Here is a 20,921-nt window from a genome sequence, read left to right as displayed (position 1 = left end):
CCAGCATACATGAAAAGAAGCAATACAATGCTCATCAAGTTAAGGCTGCCAAACAAAGAATCACAGGCAAGACCTACATATTTTGTCTTTCAAGTCTTTCTTGAGGGGAAACCAATTCCATAGAAAGACCACTTCCTGGAGGAACAGCTTATACCTAACAGATCAATCACTCTAAACCTTCAAAAAATAAATACACACTACCAAGGGTACCAGTAATATCAACCACAAGGTCTCCAACAGAATTTCTGTCCTGATACCATGGAACCCAGATGAAAGAGATCTCTTGGTCACAAACTTCCTGCCTCCATAACTGTCATTATCTCCTCCTATTTTTGTTCTTACTTGTTATTCTATTTATCTAGGAGTTATTCTACCCTACTGTTCTCCAATTGTAAATAGTGGAAGTGTAGTGCACGCACATGAAGAATGCACAGAAAGAAAATTCTCCACGGGTTAAATAAATCCTTAATCTCCTACAGCTGTTGCTTGATAAAGTATTTTCTTTCTCTTGCAAATCCTATGAAACTGAACTCAGTCAGCTGTAAATGACTATATAAATAACACTTAAGCCAACTCATACGTATTCTCTTAAAACCTGTATTGTAAGGCATTTGTTGGCTGGGAGAGAAGGAGAGAATTAAAAGACTAGACACCAGATTAAAACTAAAATTTTAGACAGTACTGACATTTAATCTGTTCAGAGTTTGCCCATCTATTCATCAGCTAAGTAATGGGTATCAGTATCAAAATATTAACATGCTTCAAGTTATAGTCAACTGACTTGAAAACTGCTAATAGTGACTTATAATCTACTTCTAAAAATTCTCTTCTGAACTAATAAAGAGTAAGATGTTGTATCAATGTATTTAATTTTATCCTAATGACAAGACAAGCTTGTTGCTCTAGCAGGTGTGCTTCTTTATTTTTAGTCTAGTATTAATAACCATAAAATATATATAACATCAAAACTACACCTGATCTTGGTTCTCTTTACACACTTTAATGAATTTTACAAAAATACTGAGATACCTTTGTCAAGAGGCAATGTAGTCCCTTTGGGACTTAGTTGATATTAAGTCCCCACACAGGTAGCTTCTGGTTCCCACACCATACAGCTATATGTCCTGGTGGGTGGGACAGACTGCATCACTTAAAAATTATGCCGTTACACATGTGTGCTTCTAACACTCTCAGAAGTCGGGTGAGTAATTGCCACTCTGCCAAGTCGTAACATGTTCACAGGACTTTACCTTGTCAGCCTGCGTCTTCTGTTGAGCTTCTAAGTTCCCACCCATAACAGAATAAACGTTGATCCACCCATCGAAAGTGGCAGCAGAGAAGACTGAAGGATTCCTAGGACACCACTGGACATCAAAGCACCACTGACTCCGAATGGGCAACTCGTAAACCACCTACCACAGAAAGAGAAGGCAGAAGCACAACACTAATAGTCGCCTGCTGTCCCCAAATTACTTGCCCACAGCAAGTGTGTCACACTTTATTTACATATCACCATTGTACACAAGTCTCTTATTTTTAATTCTTGAAGGATGCACTGCAACTGAGTTACAGCGCACTGAACCTAAACCACAGAAAGCCACAGGAAGCTGCTATACCATAGGATTCCAATTGTAGAACAAAATGCAAAAGCAACAAGTCAGTACTGTTGCACCTGCTGTTAACCAAGGGAGACACACCAGAAAACAACACAAGAAAAGCAGAAGCCAAAAGGCAAGAAGGTGTCATGAGCAAGAACATGTAAACAGAAAGAATAGTCTGGACTAATGAATTTGACAAGGAAAATAAAAGCCTACAGAAAAAAGTAGAACAACGGAAGAGGACTGTAATAGCTGCAGATGAACTATGAAGGATATCGCAGTCAACAAACTTCTGGTCCAGCACTCAAAAATCCAAAGCTCAATTCATGTCTCAGTCACACACTTCCTGCCTGACACTGGGCAACTCATTAACACAACCTTGAATTTGAACCTCCAGTCTGTAAAATGAAGATTTCCTTTATGCCTCATAGGCACAAAGCACAGAGAATCACAGCTTCCTTCTCTGTGGGAACATAATCTACATTTTCTGTTCCCAGGTATAAAACCTTGCTTTTGCTTATATTAAAATATAGATTGCTAAATTTAAAAAAAAAAAAAAAAAAAATCCCCAATATTACCGAAAAACTAAATAAATCAACCCTTCCCCCAAACTCACCAGATCAGTCATTCTGTACAACTGTCCTGTTCTTACTATTGAAAAACCTTTCCCATTTTTGTATCACCTGAAAATTTTCTGTTCATTAGTACCAAGTCAAGAACAGCTCCCTAACAATAGTTTGTGCGTAAATGTCCAAGCTGAATTTGGACTCTGCAAATCTACAGCAGCATGCATAAAGATAAGCCAACTGCAATAAAATTGGTTTTTTAAATTTTTCCACTAAAACACAGTTAAAAAAACTTTAGTAAAAATTAGACTTCAGGAACATTTCAGAGTCTGATTCTCTTCTAACCACTAGACATCTGTACAGAATGAGCATCAAATCTTATGAAACCACAACAGCAGCATTTCATGAATTTTATGAAAATGGATTTGTTTTTTTCCATGCCTCCAAGGCAAATGTGGTCAGCTAAGTCAAACTGTCCCATGAAATGAATCCAGCATTGGGCTCCCAGCTGGACTTTGTTCAGTATTGTTAGAGTACTTTCCCCATGCTATCATCAAGATCAACTGCAGGAACTTTGTTCAAAGTTCAAAATTCATTTTATCCAGAAATTCAGCACTGAATAGGTTTCCAGAAAAATTTTTTTACACAGTCTTATTTTAATTCAGGTGATAGCAAAATATTTCAGAGACGGTAATTTTGAGATACATGACTAGATAAGCATATACATGAGAAATCACTGTACTATGAATAAATTTTACGCACATTTAATTACATTGTTCCCCCCTCAACAAATGCTCCCCATTGTCCTTCAAGTTTCCCCCCACAAACTTGCAACCCTAGGAGAAGGAAGAAGAAGAAACAAACGGACACAGAGAACACTACATATGTGAACATAGCCAGAGTAATCATAATTAGCTGAATCTAAGTTTTAGTTAAAGCTTTCTTCCCTCTACAACCTCTGGACACAGATACATCAGAGAAAATCTCTGCCTGTTTCTGCTGTTTTCAGTCTGGGTCTGGATATGGACAACACTGTCATTCACCCCAGACAGGAAGAGTGCAGAAGACATACTGGAGGAAATTACATTGGCACTCCACAGGGATACAGAGAAGGGACACATACATAGCATAGCACACAACTTTGTATAAAGCAGACCATGTGTACTTATAGCTGTGGTTATGTACCTCTCCCATACTTGGGTTCCAGCACAAGATCCGGTTGTCTTTGGCGCTACTCAACAGCAGTTCAGGGTCAGCCTGGCACCAAGACACAGAGAGAACTCCCCTAAAATAGATCAGAAAGAAATCAGTTGTATTTCATACCCAGACCACTCTCCCACCCTGTCACCAAGAAAGCAGCAGAAATACTGCTTAAACTCAGAAATGCTAGTTCTCATCTCTACCCTCAACCAGATTCATCTGTGAAACAAAGCAGACCTAGAAAAAATCATAGTTAGACTAAGTCCAGTCTCTCAGATGTCTGCCTTTTAAAGATGGAGATCCTTGAAAAGGCAACACAGCAAGCAGGCGCTCACCTCGTATGCCCTTCCAGCTGGCTCAGAGGAGAGGTAGCAAAACGTAAGTCCCATATTTGGATCACTGGCAAGCGGTCATCCTCAGAGGAAAGGACTAGCTGGGTTGCAACTTCTGGATGCCAGGCCATTCCTGAGCAATGCATCTAGGGACAAAAATAGCATAGGCTGAAAATTCAGCAAAGCAAGCTGACAATAGCAAAAATGACCCAGAGCTACATTATTCTGCACTTAACTCACCTAGAATGCTTGACATAAAGCAAGCCTAGCAATGTCTTGCTGTGGGAAGCAAGTTTATTTATCTTCTCCACACAGCAGAAAACCCACTAACCATACAGAAGTTGAAGGACTAGTTCAAAGTTGATCTAAGGAGACAGCTGGGATTAAAACACAGAAGGCTGCTCATAAATGAGCTGTGAACATAGAAACAGAATGCAAGGACACCCTAATTTTAGGAACAGCTAGAGGTCTCATTTCTCCATTTCATTAGGAGAAATTTTTGTGCTTTGATGCTACAGCTCCAAGAGAACCAGTCCCAACAGCTCCCACCATAAAACCACTTGATCTCAAGAGCCTGTGCCACTGCTTTGCAGTCACATGTGGCATGTTGCAAGCTAGCTGGAGTCACAGTGTTTCCTCCACTCACTCTGTTGCTGTGGTCACTGACTTTGATGATAGGCTCATTCTTTCTGAGGTCCCAAACCACAGCCTTGCCGCTGGGGTGAGCAGAGGACAGGATATGCTGCACCTGACGATTCCAGGACACCACACTGATGTCTTCATGAGGCTGCCAAGATAGGAAAGGCCACACATCCATTATTCTCATGTTGATGGAACACAAATCACAGGATTCTGTCACTAGCTTAACTAAGGGATTTGAGGATATATAAATTCCTTTCTTCAATCACTGATCAACTAACTGGAAAAAGCAGCACTGACCAGAAAGACTAGGGAGCATGGAAAGTCCTTTACTCAGAATGTACAGTGGACAGTCAAATTCTATGGGGGAATGTCACCTGGAAAAGCACCTTTGCATTTTGGGAGCAGGTACTGGATTCTGCATTGGCCAAATGTGTCATAAATCAGTCCAGAGAGAACTGCTGCTGAGAGAACATAGATGCTTCTACCCTGACTCCTGAGATGAACTTAAACAGAAAGATGACCTTGTGCAACATTTCAGGAGTGCAGCGAGATGGAAAACGATGAAGTATTCAAGACTAATTGCCGTTACTGTATCTACTACAATGCAGGAGATAGAAAAGGAGACAAATGAGAGGCTTATTGGAGGAAAAACTTGGCCTGCTTTTAGGCAAGTTTACTACGATTTTTTCACTTGCAGAAGTTGATTGCCCTGAATAGCATAATCAGCATTAGAAGATCAGAAGCTTCTTCCTCTTCAAACTCAGGAAACATTATCTGGGAGTAATAGCCAAGATGCATTAAATGGCTCACTGGCTCTGCTAGGGGTATTACTTTCATGAGATATGAAAAGCTTCAGCTGAAGCCTGAAGTAAATTCATTTCTCAGAGAAGGTCCAATAAGCCTTCTTAATCCATCACACATGCCCCAGCTGGATCACAAGATAAACTGGTCAGTTACTTGACACAAATCCACAAAGAGCTTACCCATCCATGCAAAGTGCATCCTTCCAGAGCTTGCCAGCCTACCTCCCCTCCCCTTATAACACTCTCCACTTCCCCAGAATGAAGCTGATCAGTCAGTTCTGATTCAACTGTCTCCTGACAGATATCGAGGTCATTCCCCCTTCAACTGACTAGACCAGGATTACTTCACACACTCACATCTTTTTGCCTCGTCTACTGAGATATAAAACTGCAGGGGTATTGCCCACAGGAAAATTAATTTACCTGTGATTTAGCCCCTGGAGTCATAGGCACACTGAAGTTATTCAAGTCCCAGATGAAAATTTCAGAATCATTGGCTCCAGAAGCCAAAAGGTTACTCTGTAGAAAAAAGAAAAGCTCAGCTGAGTTTCACAGGGAAAGAGGACAGATTTTTTAAAAAATAAATGTAAGCAAAAAAATCCAAAAGTTTCTGAAGTCAGATGAGAACTGCATTTCACAGTCACTGGTAAGCAGAAAGATACTATCTGGAACCAAGCACATTTCTGGCATTCATGCCTTCAGCTGTGCCATGGTACAGACCTGTTTAAAATTTGTCTAGCAAGCTACATGTGCAGGTGGCTGATGTTACTCATCATGAAACTCTGCCACAGGCCTGGAAGCTGCTGTCTCTGGTCAGCTAAGCCTTTGCCCTTCATCCTGGCATCAAGGACATTTCTTCTCAGAAGAGGCAGGCTTCCCACAAGGGTCTGCAGACAACTTTCAATTTGCCTTTGTGCTACCACAAGAGCTTGTGTTCTGTTCACTACTCACTTACTTTGCAGTCCCTTTAAGTGTGATCAGAGTTGCACTGAATTAGACACCAATTGAACAAATTAAAAAAGTGCTGATTTCAAATGAGTAATGGTCTAACATGTAACAGTATTACAAGACATGTTTTTACAGAGACGTAAGATACTTGATCAAAGTCACAGGGGAATTCAGTGGCAAAGCTGCGAACAGAACCCAAATCTGAGTCCCAAACCAGCCCTGTGTCACAACTACCATGCCTCTTTCAGGTTAAAAACTGTTTCTTCAGTTTATAAATCTCTACACACAAAGGAAAAACATTTTTTTTTAATACGGAGGTTAATTTTCATTTGTTTATAAGTATCTTAATGTTGCATACCTGGAAAGGGTTGAAGTCAAGAGCTCGAACGGGACCTGAATGCTTCTCTGTCTGCCCAATTACAGGCTCGCTCTTTGAAACCAAGATGTGGTGCACACTGTACATTGTCAGTACACCATTATCCCCTCCACCAATGATCACTCCGGAGGACTCCAGGGACCCATTTCCAAAGTTACCCCAGATCAGCTTATGAAACCTAAAAGAGAAGAAAATAAAGTTGGCGTAGGCCACAATAGTTGGTGGAAGGCAAGACACCCTCTGCATTACCAAAAACCACATCCATGTTCTGACCTATCAGACATAACCACCAGTCTGAACCTTAAATAACTATTTCCCTTTGAAGATGACTGTGGATCTTACATGGGAAAAAAGAAATGAGCTTCCTTCCAAAGACTTTTAAGGGGAACTTACAAAGCGAGCTAATCTGTCCCTTTTTTTCTTCCCCTTGAAACATTTAGGACCTCATACGGGATTTGGTGGGTGAATTTCTCTAACCTACACTATACAGAAAATCAGATTAAAGGACTATATGCCTTCTTTTCCAGAACTATTATCTGAAAAATATGTTTACAGGCTGTAAAAGCTGCTAGTTACAAATCAAGGCTGTGTTCTACACTGGGTACAAATGTCACCCACACTGATGAGCCTAAGAAATTGCCTTGTCTTAAAAAGCTGGAAGACAAGTTTCACTCTGCTTCTACTGTCTTTACTGTCTCTACTACTAATTTATAAATCATTAGCCCCAGCAAATTCACATGATACAGAATGACTCTCCTGACTGACTACCATATAAGTCCTTTCAGACTTCTACAATGGTCCAACTGCTGTACTTTTACATCCAACATGACCTGTGTCAACAAAAACATTCAATTCTTGAAGACAGAGGTCAACTGATCCAAAAGATCACTTTATACTCCAAAAATACCATCTCTTCCTTTCCTTTCTTGTACCAGAAAAGCCCTTTCCAGTTCCACTGATTGATATGTCAGTATGAGCCTCTAGTACCTGTTTGAGGCAGGAAGTGTTCCTTTCTGCTTCATGTCCAGGGAGGGATCCCTGAAGTCAACCTCGAATATTTCCAAGGTGGCATTTGTACTGAATGATGCATCCAGTTGTTGGGCAGATGTTCCTAGCAGAAGTACAAGGGCAAAACAAGTGGGCACTTTTTTCAAGAGCACGAGATACAAAAAGAGCAATGCATTGGAAACCTGTGCTTGATAGTCAACACAACTTTGGCTGTGCCCATTCAAGGAGAGGACATGTTTAAATACCTCAGAAAGAGGAACCAACAATTATGACAAAGACTTTGAAATAAATTAGAACTTCTTCAAAAAATTCTGGGCAACGGGGTCACTGTTGTACAAATACCTTTCTCTCTTGGGATAAATATAATTCATATATCCCCTTCCAAGCAGTCACAGCTTCTGATATTAAGTCCTTATCTAACTTACAAATGCAGTCACAACCCTGCTACAAGTATGAACCCAAATACTTCCATATACTGCTCCTCAACCATGACTGTATGTCTTGATCAAACCTTCTAAACCTGGTCTACAGCAAAAGTTCTTCAACCTTAGCCGTCTAAACATTCCCCAACAACCCATGGACAGCTAGCAGTCACACAGTGGTAGCTTCCTCCCTTCTCCCTAGCTTACAGAATAAAACTTAAAACTAGATTTAACATTGCCTAATGGGACACTGCCAGGAAAAGAGTCACCCAGTTACCACAGAAGTGCTTTGTAACTGCTTATGGCATGGAAAGTGCTCAAGAGACTATTAAAAAGCAGTACAAATTATGAAACTATGCAGTTTCTGTTCTAAAGCAGACTGAAGCCAAGACCTTTTGTCCAACCAAAAATCTGTCCTTATTAGAGAAACAAAAAATAGACTATCTATCCCAAAAATGGTAATGTTGCTTTTAAGGCAACATCTGAACTTTTGTCACTTTCTTTTGACAGTGATCCCTGAAAAAAAGAGCAAAACAATATGGCAGCACTGCACAACCCAGGCAGGAGACAGAGCTGACTAGTTCTCATGTTGGGCAGACAACCGAAGCTGTTGGTCCCACAGACACTAAACTCACCCACTGCCAACTCAGTGAACAGGCTGACTTTGTGCTTTGGAAAATAAAATTATTATAACAATAGTGAATAATGAATAATATCAACAAAATGCAAATTTAAGGTTTTGCAGAAATATTGAAAATCCAATGATAACTGAAACATGCAACTTTAGGGACAAGAGATTTCTATTATTTGATTGTCAAACCACGTGATAATGTCTGAAGACCTACAAAGTAAAAGTGAGCTTAAATAAGCATGATTAGAATGAACTTTTTGTTTTCACAGACATACCAAGTAACCTTATTTTGGTTTATTTTTTATAGCAAGCAGGTGTTGGAGTTCATGTGGACTTAATTAGAAGTTAGATCAAAAAAGCCACGTATTCACTCTTTGAAAAAATCACTGGCTTTTAAGGTGTCAAAGCTGGGCACACAAACAATCCTCTACAGGTCACTTTAAAAAAAAATAAGGCTGCAATGTTTTCAGTATATTGCTTGTAAGTTTTTCAGAGATTATTAAGGTGGGAATTGTTGAAAATGAAAGACAATACAACTCTACATAAAATCTCTCTGTGACTCATACTTTAATTTTCACAAATTGTGAAGAACTTTACCTGTTGCTAGATAAATGGGGTGGTGGTTTGCTGGACTCCATGCCTGGACAGCTGTTCGCTCAATTTCCTTTAGCTTCATTTTCTAGGCTCTAGAAGAAATATCACACAGTGGTTAGAACAGCGGGATAAAGTCAACATGAAAATAATCACACTGATAACAGGATATCCCCCTAACAAAGGTACCATGCAAACAAATCACTCTCAACAGAGAGAAGTTACTTGTTACTTCCTGAGCTAGTGTATACGCTTTCACAAGAAAGAATTAGGGTATTTTAGAATTAATGAAAAAAAACCCCAAACAATCCCATATGTCTTATTCCAGATTTTCTTTCATATATAGATCTCTTTCATATACCCAAATTACAGGAGAGTTTCAGTAAAAGGAAGGGGATCTAAATTAAACAACATACTAAAGTCTTCAGTCCAGGCTGGTTTAAATCAGCTACAGAAATTAATTTAAACAAATGTATTTGCAAAGCACTAGTTGCTCTCTCTGAACAAGCTGATGCCAGTATATACATAGGCAAAAAGGGAGCAGAAAGAATCTCAGGGCAGGCTAAATTCCAACAGAAAAGTGACGTGGCAACAGAAAACAAAGTGCAATGCTATCATGTGCCAATTCAGTTAACGTACTTTGTTCTCATTCCTCTGAGAAACAAAAAGGAAAAATTAATTTTACTTTCTGCTTGAGTTTCTAAATGGTAGAAGGTGAAAAGAAGCAATCCAGAAGAACGGGGTTTCAATCTCATCTCTGACAACAGTTCTTTCTATTTACTCTGGATACATCAACTGACACCTGTAAAATGGGAACACAACTTCCCCATATCACTGGAGAGAGATTAGTTGGGCAATAATGTAGCGGCATAATTGAAAGTCAAACAACAGCGAGAAGGCTGCAAAACTGCATATAAATAAAAATTATTGTTCCATGTAGGATCCTGTTCTTTCTGAGGAGAAAGCACCCAGCACCTCTGCATTCCAGACTATGCCCAGGCCTTCTAGGCATGTCAGTAACATAAACAATATGTGGACATACCAATTACAGGCTAGCGGGGTGACTCTCATGAGCAGTTCCTAAACCTTCAAGCTTGGCTGCAGTGCAGTCTTTTAACTCCAGCTAAACAGAGCTGCTAACTATGCACTCAGATGATACCATGCTGAATAAAGTAAAACTGTCAGCAGGCAGCACAGCAAAACACTGCATCTTGCCAGCTCACTGATTAACCTCTCCTGGTTACTTGACACTGTTTGTGTTAGCCAGGCTGACAGTTAAACCACAGTCTGCATCATGTGGCCCTCTCTTCAGATACAGGGCTACAAGTGTCAGTGCTTCAGAGTCTGGCCTTACTCAGGCCAGAATTTGGTTGTTTATTTCTACCCAAGTTCATAAAGGTAGCTTGCTGTGGCTAGCCCACCGTTTGGCCAAACCATCCCCCCCCCCCCCCCCCCCGAAAAACAATTCTGAAAAAGCCTTTCATCATCTTGTGGCTTATATAAAGCTACAGCCTCCTGAGGCCCACACAAAGGAAAATCTGGTCAGCATTGCTTCTTCGGCTTGGACCTCCTGGCTAACTGCTCCACACTCTTTTGAGGGTTTCTTCTCCACCACCAGTCAGAGGCTAAGGGGATCCTCTCTCTCCACCATGCACTATTAGGACATGCTGTTTGATTAGAATTTATTTAATGCTTTTTAGCATTAGTCTGCAGTAGCATCTCCCAAAGCTCAAAGTATTCTCAAATTAACCTTATTCCAACTTAGCTGAGGCCCAGAGCAATCTGAACGGAACTCTTGTACAATAAGACAAGTGCAACTATTTCCTCATGCAACCCAGGAACAAAGGTGGAAAGGTCATTTCCTCCTCAGCACCGTAACAGACCTCTAACGTTTACTTTCCCATCTTCCAGGACACACTTTGCAGAGCACTCGTTAGGGCTCCATCACATTCTCTCTGACAAGAAGTTCTGCTGCCTACTCATTTGTCTCCCATACCAGCACAGGAACACTGTCCAGGTCTCTCTCTTCAATGAAAACATCCCCAGGAGAAGTCAGGTGAACCTGCTAGCAACACCCTACTGCACAAAGCACCACTTGACTCCACTGATGTGGGGGAGCAGGACAGCTGGTGTGTTCCTTACCAGTCCCTTTCTTGCCTCTTCCTCCTCCAGTTACAATCCATCAATTGTAGGAGCTGTCTGTATATACAGGCCTCACTGCTGCTTGGCTTTTGAAAGGGCAACTCCCCTGCGAACATCAGTAGACAGTGGCCAAGAGACCTCTTCCCTCTAGTAAATTAGCTGGTAAGGAAGCAATGAAGCACACAACCATCACAAACTTAGCCAGGTGAACGGTACGAGCTCCCACTCCTTACCCTCTGTACTGGACTACATGGCTGGCACAATTTGCATTTAACATGCAAACAAAGACAAGCCACAAAAAACACGCAGAACAGAATTGATCAATTATCCAGCTTCTCTTGTCAATAGAGCATTTTGCATAAGAAAGTCAACATCACTGTTCTCTTTTCACAAACTTAAGTTAGGACAGAACATGAAGGTAAAGTGTCTTGCTCATGATAACTCACCCAGACATAGGAAAGCAAACAAGGCACCATTTAGAGTGGCTCAGTATCAACAGAACAACGGGAGAAATGCTGGATCATAGGTATCAGACAAGTACACTGTGTCCCTGGTTCTCAAGGCAAAGCAGCAGCAGTGCCAAGAGACTTGAGAAGGCCCACAGGAGATGCATAAGAAGCCAGCATCACTGTATCACACCATCTCTTAAGCACCTCCTATCAGTTCTGCTCTATTGCAGCTAAGGTTCTGCGGGGATGCAACAGCATCTCCTCCTTAAATCAGTGGGCTCTGAGTTTGGAAGGAAAAAAAGCCTGATTTGAGTCTTACTCTCTTAAGAGAAGCAATCCTTCTACACACTGTGCATGTCTGTATCCAGGATAGGACTCACGATCCTTAAAGCAGGAAAAAGCCCATCTTTAGCAACCTCTTGTGGCTGCATGAGAAAAATTCATAAGCATCGAATTCTTCCACAGAATTTTTAAGGAGAGATTGCCACCTGCTGTCATCTCCCAAATTAGCATCTAAGACTTATGAGAAAGCTCATACTTTCCTCAGGACCTCTAATTGATTAATCACGACAATTCCTCCTCCTTCTACAGACATCAAATTACAGATCTAATGTATTAACAAACCTCAGCCCCAATAGGAGTCATGGGACAGAAGCAGCATTTCCCCCCAGCCTCCCCCAGCCATGGTTTCCTGCACAGTGTCCTTAAAAGGTAACACTGTCTGCAAAGCAAAACCCAGCAGGTCAGAGCACTCCCCACCACTGGGAAATGGAGAGCACACAGATAAACAGTGAAAAGTAAAAGCACATGGCTCTCAAACCATGACAGACCACGTGGGCAATGCTGACAGAGGCAAAAATTCCTCACCTACACTAACCTGAAATATTTGTGGCTTAGAATACATCCTAAAAGACTGTGTTTGTTGTTGTATCAGGTAATTAACCCTCAAAGCTGCCATAATAATCATCCCTGCTATCATCCTATAAAGCCATCTCTATCTGGCACCACCCAACTACTGTCAATCAGAAATGCCCTCCTACTGACTTCCCCAATCCTCCTCCTGCCACTGGGCACCCAACCATTCCTCTCTGAACAGTTCCTACTGATATTGGACTTCCAGCACAGCACACAAAGAAGCTGACAGCCTGATCCCCCTCAGCTAAAGGTGAAACTTGGGCAGAAAAGACTTGTCCAAGGTCACCTAGGTGACAGGCAGCCACCTTAAGAATTGAAAAAGGCCTCTCAGCCATAACACAGTGGTTAAGATACAAATGGTCCTACAGTCTCCACACCCCAGCATCAGTTTAAAATCTCTGTACAGCCCCTTCCCTTTGCATTGCTCTGACACTGTCCTTTCGCAGCTCCCAAATACCCTATAGCCAGACTGTTCTTGTAAATGCTTATTATAAACCCCGATTACAGAGGCAGAAGGCACAAGGACGCTAATCTCAGCTAATCATTGGTGTTTGCAAGGCGGGGTTGTTGCAGGGCAGGGCAGGGCTCAGCACATTCCTCCATGACAGCTCCCATAGTATATAAGGAAACTTCTTGTGCTCTGAGCACTTTCAAAAGCTACTGCTAAGGGCCACAGGACTGTACGGATGGGAGTGTGTATCCACATATCTAGTCAGCTTGCTCCACACAGCAGCGTTACACTGTATGATAGCGAAAAAGAGGGAAAGTCTAGGAAGGAAGTGACCTCGGACGCCGGCTGTCACAAACAGGCTCTCGGCTACCCCAGAGGCCTCTCCGCGGCCCAGGTCGAACAGCCGCGCTCCCCGCCTGCCGCTGCCCAGAAGCCGTCCCGCCGGCGGAGCGGAAACAAGCGCCAGGGCTCCCGGGGCAGAGGGGTAGGGGCAGAGCCACGGGACCTGGGGACAGAGCCGGCACAGCGACACTGGGGCGGGCAGGGCAGCAGAGCAGGCCTGGGCCAGAGGAGGACGGGTGCGAGGGGTCCGGCCCCGGGGCGCGGTAGGGCAGGGGGGCCGCGGGCGGGGCTGGGCCGGCCCCGGGGGCGGCTCCCGGGCCCCTGCCCCCCGATGGCGGGGCTGAGGGGCGCGACGGCCGGGGCAGGAGCAGCCGCTCGCGTCAGGCCGAGCGGAGCGGAGGAGGGAGGGGAGGCGGGCGGCGGCCCTTACCGGCTCGCTGGCCGTCCCCGCCGAGCCGTCGACCCAAGCCCGAACGGTCCCGCAGCTGAGCCCTCGCGACGGTGGCCGCTGGGAGCCGAAAAGCGCCCGCCCGCGAAGCGCCGCCCGCCCCGCCCCGCCGCGCCTGCGCCGGCGCCAGCGTTCACCGCTGTGGTACTGCCGACAGCCCCGGGGCCGCCGCAGGGCGGGAGCCGTCACCACCGCCCAGGGTGCGGGAGCCCGTCCCCTTGGGGGGTTTGGCCACTACTACCCTTCGGGCGTGTCCCGAAAGTGTTGGGGGGTGCTTTCAGCCTCTCCTGCCCAGCTTTGGGGCGTCTCTTCCTCAGTCGTGGCACCACGACTGGGGCCCCAGCAGCAGCCGGGGCTCAGCACAGGGCTCCCAAACCACGAGGCTCTCCGGCACCTTTCCTGTTTTTAAGATACTTGAATTTGCTCCATCCACTAGTCCGAAATGGTCCGTGCTGTAGGCCAAGGGACACACTAGCTGGAGCCAGGGTCTGCTGCCTCTGAAGTCACCCCCCTCAGAACTTTGCCTCAGCTACAGATTTAAGCCTTCCCGAGAGAGCATGCAAAAGGGAAAAGAGCATGGCTTAGAAATATATTTTCCTAAAAGCATTTTAGTTGACAGGGAAAAAATGCGCAGATGGACCTAGACCTTCTTCCCCCCACGGCTCTTCTGTTTTGAGAAACTTGCCTACATTACAAACCCATTTTTAAGGATTTCTGAGGCATGTTCTCTGCCCATTATGCCTTCCCCATGAAAAAAAAAAAACATTAAGCTACTGGTTAGATATGGACTGGGTGTGAAACTCCCCAAAGCAGGAGGCAGCAAACAATGCTGGCGCAGGGCAGCCATGTGGCATGCAGCACAATAAGCTGGATGGGCCTCAACCTGCCTCTGTGTAACTGCTGCATTATCACCTTACACACACCAAGGTAAGGCAGCCATTACTGCCCCGATCATTTTGATTTTACTTGAAGACTCTTACAACTCTCACAACATTGTACATAGTGCTGTCACATAAGTGCTATGGAGTGGCAATTCTTTTTCAAGTATCCCTAAGAAGTGTTTTCCCCCACGTAACACTTTGTATCAGAATTCAGTTTCAAGGTCCCCACAGCTCAAAAACTACTTAAAAACCACCCTTCTAGGGTAAAACATCATTGTCCATAATTTAAAAGCAAGCATTTCTATAACTAGAAGAGAAGGTGACAGCTTACTAAAGGCAGGAGGAATGGTGATTGTTCAACACCTCTGAAGAGGTTAGTTTTATTTACACATATTTGTATGTCCTAGTATTCAATCATGTAATTCCCTTGAACATACACCTTTATAGAAACCCCTACACAGAGATCAAGCTAAATGTCCTTTAACACCTGGGGTTAAAAATCTTTATAGATTGAAAAATCATGAATCACTATCTTCAAATACCTTCTTCTCTTAAAGCACAACACTGAGTCATGTCAGGATGTTGAGAGCAGAGCACAGCATCCAGTTTATAGGAAGCACCCAGAAGAGGCCAAGCCCTTAGCCTTCTGTGATCACCCACTCCTACAGCCAAACAGTGGGGTGTTAAGACATAGCACAGGGGAGTTGGGAGAATTTTCACTATAAATCAGTACTAAAGGTATCTCCTTCAGTAACAAGGGGAAAAAATTATGTTAAGGGAAGAGCAGCACTAGAAAAATGTCAGAGCTTAATAAAATTGTATGTACAACTTTCCCAAGCAAACAGCTGATGAAGCCATAGGAGGCCCTAGACCAGTGGTTTGCAGTAAGACAGGCAGACTTCATGGGTCAGATGGAACTCCAATGCTGGTGGATGAGCTCAGGCCACACAGGAGCAACTTGGGCATCTGTGCTCTTGGGCCAAAGCCCAGGTACAGCAGAACAGGTCTGGCCAGTGTCGTACTTGCTCATCAATCTTCTCCTACCACTGCTGTCCACAGCTCTGAGCTCAGCTTCAAGCTACACACTGCAAGGCTCTGTGCCTCACTAGTGCTCCCTACTGGTTGTGCAAGCTTCACTGAAAAAGGCATCTAGACCAGGAAGAGACCAACACTAAATCCCACTAAGGATGGACAGTTATTCACACGGTATGAGACTCCCAAGCACTGGCACTCTAGTTCAACTCCAAGCAGCACCTGCAGTAAGCCACTTGGTAACAGGCAATATCTCCTACATAAACAGGCTTAGCTAGTGTTTGTGCGCAAGGTACAAAAGCTAGCAGCAGTCCTAGGACTGCACTCAGAACTTTCCCCCACAGATATTAGCCTGTTTAGAAAAATGGCAAAGGTCATTCAATTTCATTGGCCATTGTTCAGACTTCTCAAACCAACAGAAGACAACTAGCACAGTAGGTATCATCGATATATTTCATTGCAGTTAGTGGTTGAACATTGAAGAACAAGCATTAACATATGCCACAGTGAACACTAGAGAAGATGGCATCCTCGGCAGAGCTGACACAGGAGAAACATAGCACTTCAACTTTCAGATTTCATAGTGTGTCACCACTGGTGGCTCTTTATTGGGGTCTCCTCCTCTCTCCAGATACAGGTCATTGAAGGGATATTGCTTCGGTCCCTACAAGGAGAGATAAAAGAGTGGCAAATTTGCCATTCACCAAGTAAATTATGGGGTAAGGGCAAAATGTCTCATCCCACCCAAATCAAGGCTTGTCATTTATAACTTATATTTCTTAAGTGCTTCAGCAGGAAAGTAAATTCAGAGACACACTTCTTCGTATAAACTCATGTCCTTTAACAGAAACATCAAGGTGGTCTTGCATTTAATCTTAACCAACAGTTTGTGTCTCAGCATGAGGATAATGCACAAGCTGTTTGTGTATTCTGATGTATTTTTCAGAAGTACATTCCAAACGATCTAGATCATGAGATAACTGAAAACACAGGGCAGGAGAAGAGATAAAAGATCTCTCTCAATCAGATGCACACTGAGAAGGAGAATACCTAGAGCAAAGAGCTACTGTAAGAAGTATAGCTTAAAATTAGTTCCCTGACCTACTCACTATGAAGTGGAACCTGTGAGCTGAGCCAAGGCAGTCAAGAGAACAGCTCAGGCTCAATGAGGCCACAGGACATCCCTTGGCCACACCCTGGCAGCAGCAGCGTTTTGCATTCACACTCATCACTCTGCTTCAGCAAAACCACCCTTCTGGGCATTGACAGTGACAAGAAACACAGCTACTTTTCCTCCCTTTACCCAAAGTCATCACTCACCACAGGCCTGTAAGATGGATAGATCTCTCCAAGACCAAACATGATCAGCATGGTACTCAAAAAGATAAGGAAGTGTTTGCGCATGGTGTGCCACGGAACTGGAGTCGGGGATGTATCAACACGATTCCGAAGATACATGTCAAAGTCCCAGTGCATCTAAAGAACAAAGAAAAATGGCTGCACATTTACCAACAATGCTCAAACTGCTTTTATCAAGGGACCAGTGCTTTAAAGCACTCACAAAACTGCCAGAAGCTGTTTTATCTCCACCTCAGTGGAGATAAAGCCACAGAGGAGATAAGTGATTTACCTACAGTCACACCATATTGTCACTTACAGGAAAACTCAGGACTCCAAATTCCATCCTATGCTTATACCAGGCAATATGCTTAATTATAGGATAGCAGCAGATTTTATTTATATACATAATCACTCCACCTTAGATTTGTTCCCCAGCACTGCTGAAAAGGCATAGTATTAATCAGTACCCTCATTTATGGAAGTTCAGTCACATACCCAAACAGAAATAGCAGTGTTATTTCAAACAAAGCATCAACTACCTGCCACTTGGAAGCTAGTTACTCAAAACAGGTAGAGCACCTGGCACTGTTACTCCATGACAAGCAAGGCTGGTAGCAAGCTAATGCCCTTCCTGATTGAAGCAGAAAGGCCTTTAAGCTTCTGCCTTGATGTACACATAAGGAAGTCCCAAGCATTTTCTGCCTATAGTTTCCTTTCACATTAATGAAGGCAGAGAAGCCATTAATTTGCAGCTCAAGTACTGCCTCTAGCTCCCCATCTTTCCCCTTTGCACACAGAGCCATTTGCCATCAAACCCAGAGAGCCAGACTGAGCAGAACTCAGTTGCCTAAACAGAGGCATCTGCTGACACCTGGGATGCACCAGTATATTGCACTTGGTCCCCCACTGCCAACCCCATGTGCAAGGGAACCTATACAAGGCTTCCTGTAGGAAGCACCACAACAACACAGAATCACCATGGATTTTTTCATGCGTTTCTACAGTCATTATAACATGCACTTTACTGTGGTACACTTGCTATGATGCTCTGACATGTTTATACTGTGATATATTACATACACATGCTTACATAATCTCTACTTTAGTAAGGAGAGCTCAAGTTAATTACCAAGTTCAGTAATCAGAGTTAGATTGTAGCCATTCACAGAAAGACCAGGCACTAACTGAAAAATTACTCCCACCAAGGAGTCTGAGGAACTTAAATTTTGAAAGTTAATGTAAGTGCTCTATTCATCCATTTGTCTTAAGGATATCTTGCAAACTTTCTTCAGAGAAAACCTCCTTAATTGTATTCTATCCCAAAACAACCCTGGAGCAATAAAGCAGCAATAGCTACTTCCATTGTACTAGAAGGACTCAAATGATGGCTTCTTTGCTAAATGATTCTGAACTAACCTCTTATACTGAGTCACATCAGGCAGAGAAAATGGATGAGACTTTCCTATTCCTAAAGAGACACTTAAGTTTGTAAAGTCTCCTTCCTCAGTAAGATGTTAACAGTCCTCAGCACTTTCAAATTATTACCCTGATGGCCACAGCCTAAGTTTCCCTCTAACTGACTGTCCCTGCTGGCATAGGCAACACACACCTGTGCTTGACAAAGCAGTTACACAAAGGATTAAACAGAAAGCACTAACAAGATGTGCATGTTAGTATTTAATAACAGTAGCACTGATTAGCAGCTTGAAAAGTGGTACTAGCATTCCTACCGGCTCTCCCCAGTTATGCCTCATCTCTGGCTGGTCCCACTGGTACCAGGGGTCTCTCTCATGCAGAGACTTATCGGGGAGCTTGGGATAGTCGCCATACCTGTGAGAAACAGACAAAAAACCCAAATATACAAGAAGTCTGTACTAATTTAGATACATTTTGTAAGGAAACACTATAGGATAGGCCTATGGAAACAGAAGACTTCAACATTACTTTGTTTTGATAACTCCTATGTATACACACTTTTTAAAATACATATATGGAATTAGCACAATCACTACCTTGATACCAGTCATTGTAACAAATAGTGTTACTCAAAGTGGCCTTTTTGGGCTATACTAGTGGGAAGAAAATGCAAGCTTAACTGAAATACAGAACCCTAGTTGTGCTGCATTTTGCACCTGTCAAAATATTCCCCACCATTTAAATATATCCCAAAATCTTTATTCCAGAGATGCCTTTCAGTTCATCCCTCTTAGCCTTGCATTACAACAGCCTACGAAGTGTCTCATACAGTATTTTATTCACACAAGCCTCCAACTCATTCCACTTGTTCCTATTTTAAAACACTGATGTGTGCCTTCAAAGCTCTAAGCTCACAGCGCAACATCTCCAGGCATTCAACAGAGACTCCCAGCCGGCAGCGCCTGTCCGCAGAGCCGGGAGGTGCCAGCCTTGGCCCGCTCCCCGGCTGCAGGGGCACGGGACCCCCCAGCTCACCCGAAACCGTCGTCGGGGTAGGGCTCGTAGTCCTCCACCCGCATGTTGTACTTCTTCGCGGCGGCTGCCCGCTCCTCCGGTGTCCGGGGGTACGGCCCGGGCAACAGGTCCTTGGACATCTCCGAGGCTGGCAGGAGAGCAACAAGGCAGGGTGGGCGCGGGCGCCGCCGGCAGCCGCAGCCAGGCCGGGCCGGGCAGGTCGCGCCGCTCTCGCACCCCGGCCCCCCAGTCACCGGCCCGCCGCCCCAAGGACACCCGCCCCGCCGCCGGCCGAGGCACCGCGCTTCCGTCTCCCCGCTCACCCGCCCGCGCCCCCGGGGGCGCCGCCGCGGCGGCCCGCGCCGCCCACAGCCGGGCGGCCGCCCGCTGCCAGAGGACACCGCGGAGCCCGGCCGCCGCCATCACCCCCAGCACGCAGGCGCGGCCGACGGTGGCCGGTAGGGACAGAAGAGCGCAGGTGGGGCGGGGCTGGCGCGGGGGCGCAGCGACCCCGGCCACTGCCTGCGCTGCAGGGTACGAACCCCCCGTCTAGGGCATTAATTAATCAGCCGCTGTTATTATAACATTGACATAAGAGCTAATGGACGGAAAGGCCATCGGTGCGATATTTCGCTCTGGCCGTCATCATCTGAAGCGGGGTAATGGGAATTGATGGCAGGTATTACCTTCCAGACACAGGACAGCCTCCTGCGGAGCAGCTGGGTCGATGCTCAATCGGATCGATGCCGTGGCTGGCGGCGTTATGCAAATTGCCTTCTTTTATCAGTATCAATATTATTAAAGTTAATACCCGAATGTAATCATCTTATCTCAGTGGAGCCAGGAAACGTGAACAGCTGAAATGGCATGTTAATTTAGTGATGCTATTCTTCAAATGTAAGCAATATATTATTGTAGATAAAATCGATATAAGCATTAAAGGATTTTGCAGTTTACTTCATTATGTAAACTCTGTGGTAGTTGAACTCATTTTCCTTCAGTTATTCACATCAGCCATAATGGGTAATGTCTCTATAACGATCTACATTATAAACCTTTGCAGCTCAAAAACTATCACGGACAATTTGTCATAAAAGTCATTCCTTCTAATAACAACATTAATTGCAAACCTACTAATTGAATGAAGATAGTGATGAACCACAAAAATATGTGTGATACACAGTGTGCCTGAGGTGGGGGCATAGTCGCAGGCTAGCATAGGATCCTTTCACTTATCCCAAAGAAAGGCCTCGTCGTGCTGGTTTAGGGACAGTGTCTTAATTCAGCCAACTCCCTTACAACTGACTATGCAGTAAAGTTAGTATGTCAATTAGTTATTTAATAAAGTTACTAACTCAGAGCCTAACCCTCCA

General features: G+C 44.1%; 2 protein-coding genes across 5 annotated transcripts in view; both read right to left on the bottom strand.

Annotated features, from left to right (window-relative positions):
• The window catches only part of SEC31B (SEC31 homolog B, COPII coat complex component), a 37,954-nt gene extending 24,018 nt beyond the window's left edge, over positions 1 to 13,936 (bottom strand). For all 4 annotated transcript variants that reach the window (XM_074874798.1, XM_074874799.1, XM_074874801.1 and 1 more), the window contains exons 1-9: positions 13,847 to 13,936; positions 9,124 to 9,212; positions 7,453 to 7,576; positions 6,448 to 6,643; positions 5,565 to 5,660; positions 4,343 to 4,483; positions 3,700 to 3,842; positions 3,350 to 3,449; positions 1,251 to 1,412 (exon numbers count right to left, since the gene is read on the bottom strand). In XM_074874798.1, coding sequence (XP_074730899.1) covers positions 1,251 to 1,412; positions 3,350 to 3,449; positions 3,700 to 3,842; positions 4,343 to 4,483; positions 5,565 to 5,660; positions 6,448 to 6,643; positions 7,453 to 7,576; positions 9,124 to 9,202 — 1,041 coding nt within the window. In that variant the 5' untranslated portion in view covers positions 9,203 to 9,212; positions 13,847 to 13,936. The remainder of the gene's footprint in view (positions 1 to 1,250; positions 1,413 to 3,349; positions 3,450 to 3,699; positions 3,843 to 4,342; positions 4,484 to 5,564; positions 5,661 to 6,447; positions 6,644 to 7,452; positions 7,577 to 9,123; positions 9,213 to 13,846) is intronic.
• Positions 13,937 to 16,211: 2,275 nt separating this feature from the next.
• On the bottom strand, positions 16,212 to 19,982 carry NDUFB8 (NADH:ubiquinone oxidoreductase subunit B8). Its single transcript, XM_074874797.1, has 5 exons — positions 19,872 to 19,982; positions 19,570 to 19,696; positions 18,849 to 18,948; positions 17,098 to 17,253; positions 16,212 to 16,441 (listed from the first exon to the last, which is right to left on the bottom strand). The coding sequence occupies exons 1-5, from the start codon at positions 19,969 to 19,971 to the stop codon at positions 16,349 to 16,351; spliced, it is 576 nt and encodes a 191-aa protein (XP_074730898.1). The 5' UTR covers positions 19,972 to 19,982; the 3' UTR covers positions 16,212 to 16,348.
• Positions 19,983 to 20,921: the final 939 nt, after the last annotated feature.

This window comes from Strix uralensis, chromosome 7, assembly GCF_047716275.1.
Source record: "Strix uralensis isolate ZFMK-TIS-50842 chromosome 7, bStrUra1, whole genome shotgun sequence".
NCBI lineage: Eukaryota > Metazoa > Chordata > Aves > Strigiformes > Strigidae > Strix > Strix uralensis.
This window is presented reverse-complemented; position numbering and strand designations above follow the sequence as displayed.